The following is a 5,295-nucleotide window of genomic DNA, read 5'->3' on the forward strand; positions in this document are numbered from 1 at the left end:
TTTATTTTTATTTTTTAAATCTCAAACACTCACAACTTTTTGACAAACCCTTAACTTAATAGATTATCCCAAGAGCAACTTTCCTTGATGTATAACTCTCTTTGCTGTCTTTGAATACCTCACATTCTAAAATGAAATGCTTTTCTGTTTCCACTTTATACATGCTCTTTCTTCCCACACTTCTTTTGACTTTTTTCTAGTGCCCTTTTCATAATTGAGTTGATGAGAATTAATTTTAATTGAGCAATAAGAATTTTGGCTGTCAAAGAAATATTGGCCCCTATGTACCCTTTTGTTGATGATTATGAATGGGATTAAACTCTTCAATATAGTACTTCTTCTTTCTCCCAAGTATGTTTGTGGAACTTATCCATAACAAAAGTTTTTATTTCTTTAGTGTTTGTGGGACACATGCTCAAGCAAATACCCCATTTACTAAACCATTTGTTATTTTGCAATATCTGAACTCTTATTTCTTTTGTACCATATATCATTAAACACAACCTTAGGCCATCTTCCCTTTTCCATTTGCTCAATTTTTTTTAAATACCTTATTACTCACACCATAGCAATTGCTTCAATAGGAGCATCCCCTGTTTCACTTAACAAGATAGCATAAGGAACTGCACTTTTAATTTTGAATTTGATTGTAATCAAAGCTTATGAATTTTCTCAATTTGTTTCCACTACATCACTGATTGTTGGCCCACAATTCATAAACTTAGAGAATCACCGGAATCACTAAAATCCCAAAAAGAGTTAGAGTAGTTTTACAGTCCCATAACTAGGCTCTACAACTTTTTTGAAAAGCATAACATGCTTTGCAATGCCTCAAAGTTCTTTTATTTCTACATCCATCCTAGGGTAGATTCCTGTTGTAGTCAATTCCCAGGTATTTGTAATCCACAACTTCTTCGAGAATGTTGATGCTAGTTATGCTTTCTTTTGTTAGAGAAAGCCACTACTTCTCCTTGGCTCATATTGACTTGCATCCCCAACCTTTTACAAAAATGCTCAAAGAAAAATAAGTACTCATATACAATTAGCAATCAAAATAAAATTATATAGCCAACTTACCCAAATAAATCCAGGGAGCTTTAACCACTCTTCAAACTTGTCTATATATAAACCATGTACATATGAAAGTGTAGAATTTAAATACATATGAAAGTGTAGATATTGACATCATTTACTTAAAATCTTAGTTACATACTCTCTCAGGCATTCCGTTATTTTTATTTTTAAATGCGATGTTCCCTCACCTCGAGGATGGGTTAGTTTTTCTTTTTTTTTAATCAGATTTTTAATCTATTTAGAGAGGGTTAGTGGGTATCATTATGATTTTAGAAATATTTTCAATATACAGTGGAGAAGTAAATTGTTTTGGACTCTGGTTTTTTTTTGGTTTCTAAATGCGATGTTCCCTCACCTCGAGGATGGGTTTGTTTTTTGTTTTTTTTTTTCAATTAGATTTTTAATCTATGTAGGGAGGGTTATTGGGTATCATTATGACTTCAGAAATATTTTCAATATACAGTAGAGAAGTAAATGGTTTTGGACTCTTTGGTGTTATCATATTTTCGAAATTTGTAATAAAGGTAATAAATTCAAATTTATTTAGATTGTTTTTGCTTAAGTTATGTCTATAGTAGATTTCAGGAATCTTGTAATCTGACTCTTTCTTAACCCTCAGATTTATTGAATATCTAGAAATCTATAATGCACATAAAAATACCAAATTCTCTTACAAAATGGAAAACACACTGGTTGCAAATGTCATCGAAATATTGTATGTCATTACAGCGAATTTGCTGAGAAGATGTACCGGAACTGATACATAATGGAATATTATAACTCAATAATACCATCTATATATTAACCTTGTACAATATCTGATTTCTGATCAGAAAAAAGGCACCAACCAGGAAAGATAGGTTTCATTGTAGAAATATCGCAATTTGTTTGAACCTGCACGGCAAATATATCGGAGTACATGTAGCAATCAGGGGAAATATAAGAAAAAATACCACATAACCGCATCATAAATTTATCTTCATTTATTTGAAGAAACGGAATCCTGGCTAAGTGGATGCGGAGGAGGAAGGATTCAGAACTTTCTGCTCTGAGCAGTCGACATTGTCACCAGCATTTTCTCGACCGACGTCCATGTGGTCAAGAAAGTCGAGGTAATGTGCAATTCTCGTGTTCATCTGCTTATCATTGGAGCCGGTTCCACATTCGGCCTCTGCCTTGAGAATGTTGATGGTCATGCCAAAGCCAGGAAGTCTCAACGCCTCCGTATCATTCTTTGTAGGAACCCACTTCCCCACCATCACTTGATGAGCCGAAGGCTGCTTAACTTTCATTGGAGTCATCCATCTCCAGATGGCTGCTGCGAATGCCAATGTTGCATTATCCGACAAGTATTCGGCATGGTGCAATAAATCCACTTTTAGTGCCTGCCCTAATTGTCCATAATTGTAGTTCCTGCACGCACCCATTCAATCATGTCCAAGTCGTTAATCCAAAGGGTTGATGAGTTCGATTTTTTCTTAGCCCCATCACTTATCTTAAATGCTTTGACAATGATTTTCAACGGATATAATTATATAGAGGGAAGAATTTTCAACGGATATAATTATATAGAGGGAAGAATTTTGTTTTTTTTAATGTTTATGTTTGAGATTTTCTTTTAAAGTTTTTTGGTCTAAAAGATTACATTATGGTTATATCTAAGAATAATAGTGTTTTAATATTGGTGACTACATCATGGTTATGTCTAACATTTAGTATATGTCCAAGGCACATGGTCATGTCTAAGAATAACACTCTAATAAAGTGGAAAATTGACCATTAACACTCTAATAAGGTGGGAAATTGACAGCACATGACTTGCATGGTGTAATGGTAGGGGCGGAGGCTGTCACTCCCCCACCCAGGTTCGAGTCGTGCAGAGGCAGGTGATTGATGTAATAAAATCAGAAAAAATGTAAAAGGTCCCGCACTCGCTTAAAAAAAAAAAAAAGGTGGGAAATTGACCATTAACATCTGTCAGTGTTAACCATGATCATGTCCAAGAATAACGAGTACCTTATTGGTGCACCAAATCGCGTTATATGAAAAACAATAAGGTGAAAAATTAATGCTTTAACAATACACCTAATCAAAAACAACATTCAAATAACCTTGAATAATTAAATTTATATTAATAGTAAATTTTATATTAATTAAATTTATATTAATAATAATTTTATATAATTAATTAATATAAATATAATTAATGGTTATTTATTTATTTATTAAATTTGTAATTAAGATGATAATCTTCACAAGACCAGTGTAACTAGTTTTTTTTTAATAATGAGCTCTGTTTAAATGTGAATAACTATTTATAAATAGTTTTTTTTTAATAATGAGCTCTGTTTAAATGTGAATAACTATTTAGTCTATAGGCTATGATAATGATTCCAAAAATGATATGTTAAACTATTTGTGATATCAAGATAAAAGATAATTTAAATAATAATTTTTTTTAATAACCTAAATTCAAAGTAAATCTTGAAGAACAATTTTAAGAACAATTTACTTATTTATTTTTAAAATGTTGTTACGAGTATTATGGACTCAGTAAATAGTTTTTATCTCTAGCCCAGTGACTTCTACTCTTATTCCCAGAAAGTTTGAATCAATAACCTAATAAAAAGTTTTAGTAAATTTAGCTCAATTATTCCCAGAAAGTTTGAATCAATAACCTAATAGAAAGTTTTAGTAAATTTAACTCAATTATGTTATAAAAATTTTCCAAAATCAATTATATTACAGAAATATTCTAAAATCTAATAAAAAAATAAAATTAATTATTTCACACCACTCCTATCCATCACATCCTCAAATATTCACCAAATATATAATCAGATTGACTCGGCTTGAGTAGAGATTAAGTATATCTCCTAGTTAAGTTTTCTTAATTGAAACTTAAATATCATAAAACCATGTTCCTAGTTAAAGTTTTCTTATGACTCCTGATTAAACTTTTTTAATTGAAACTTAAGTAGCATAAAACTATGTTCATAGTTAAAGTTTTCTTAATGAAAAGTTATAGGTTCAATTCTGATCCATATAATATAAGTTTGGATTCCGAACTTGAAAGTAGGTTATTATAATTTACGAACAAATTCTGATCCATATAATATAAGTTTGAATGCCGAACTTGAAATTGGGTTGTTATAATTTACGAACCAGTATACTGGCAAAGCTCCCCGTCCATGGTAGCTGACTCCAGGAGCACAAGGGTAGACTAGGCTTGATTCACAATAAGTGCTGTCTGGGCTGAGTTCCTCTTTGTAGCATAATCCCCACTTGGTGGGCGAATCGCTGGGTGCGGTACTGGAAGCCTGGGCCATCAACGATTCACCTGCAGGTACCATTATTAAAAAACATCAAATATAAACTAACGAACACCATTATTGTTTCCAATGTCAAATCACGCAATGATTCAGTAATATAATTACACGAAGTTTCAGTGGCAATGTGGGCGAAGAAAGCAGCGAGCTCCCTCTTCTGCACGATATCTCCGCCCGTGGTTCCGAATCCTTTGGGTTCGTAGTGGGCCGCCGCGGTGATGAAGGAATGGTAGTCCCAGAACCCTTGAGCGTGCGCCAAGGGAGCATTGCGGTGGGAGAAAAGAGATTCGAACTGGTCCACTGTGAATAACTCCGAGATGGTCTTATTTTTGCAGTCTGTTACCTTTCCACATAATATCCTTTTGAACTTCGTCTCCTCATTTTCGTCTGCCGCCGCCGCCGCCGCTGCAGCTTCGATACAGCAAAACCATGATGACATCATTAAACAAATACCAGCCACAACGAGAATCCTATTGATCTGCTTCGTCTCCATCTTCCTCCACGAATTTCAATCTCGCACCTGAAATATCCTCGAATTCCAATCTCGCACCTGAAATACAATGAGAATTGAGTTTGATAATGGGATGCCGGTTGCTTCGAATTGCTGTGATATATCTTTAGCGTAACGTATTTTGCAATTCAATCGATTTGATTTCTGGGGTCATCATTTTGGTTTGGTGGAACAATCAGAGTAGTTCGTATATCGCTTCGCTTTACATCCACGCTAAATTATCAGTTCATACGTCAATTACTCAACTATAATTGATATTTTGCGGAAAGTAAATTCTGCAGTATATCTCCGTGTGTAATTCAATTTGATGGAAACCTGCGATCCGATAAGTATGACATGAACATGATCTATGTGAGCAAAACCACGGAATGAGCATTGAGA

The 5,295-nt window shown here is 33.7% G+C and overlaps 1 protein-coding gene across 1 annotated transcript; it reads right to left on the minus strand.

Moving 5' to 3' along the window:
• Nucleotides 1-1,848: 1,848 nt before the first annotated feature.
• On the minus strand, nt 1,849-4,993 carry LOC149219120 (chitinase-like protein 2). Its single transcript, XM_089384277.1, has 3 exons — nt 4,512-4,993; nt 4,240-4,414; nt 1,849-2,487 (listed from the first exon to the last, which is right to left on the minus strand). The coding sequence occupies exons 1-3, from the start codon at nt 4,894-4,896 to the stop codon at nt 2,082-2,084; spliced, it is 966 nt and encodes a 321-aa protein (XP_089240403.1). The 5' UTR covers nt 4,897-4,993; the 3' UTR covers nt 1,849-2,081.
• Nucleotides 4,994-5,295: the final 302 nt, after the last annotated feature.

Source organism: Pinus tabuliformis, chromosome Q, assembly GCF_031772625.1.
Source record: "Pinus tabuliformis cultivar Carrire ecotype Pingquan chromosome Q, CPIR1, whole genome shotgun sequence".
Taxonomy (NCBI): Eukaryota; Viridiplantae; Streptophyta; class Pinopsida; order Pinales; family Pinaceae; genus Pinus; species Pinus tabuliformis.

What these genes read in the sequence shown, in the direction of transcription:
- LOC149219120 (XM_089384277.1), bottom strand. Translation starts at nt 4,896, where the DNA reads ATGGAGACGAAGCAGATCAATAGGATTCTCGTTGTGGCTGGTATTTGT. An exon ending in CATTGCCACTGAAACTTCGT is followed by an intron (nt 4,415 to 4,511) that starts GTAATTATATTA and finishes TGGTACCTGCAG; the next exon opens with GTGAATCGTTGATGGCCCAG. An exon ending in GGAGCTTTGCCAGTATACTG is followed by an intron (nt 2,488 to 4,239) that starts GTTCGTAAATTA and finishes GGGTGCGTGCAG; the next exon opens with GAACTACAATTATGGACAAT.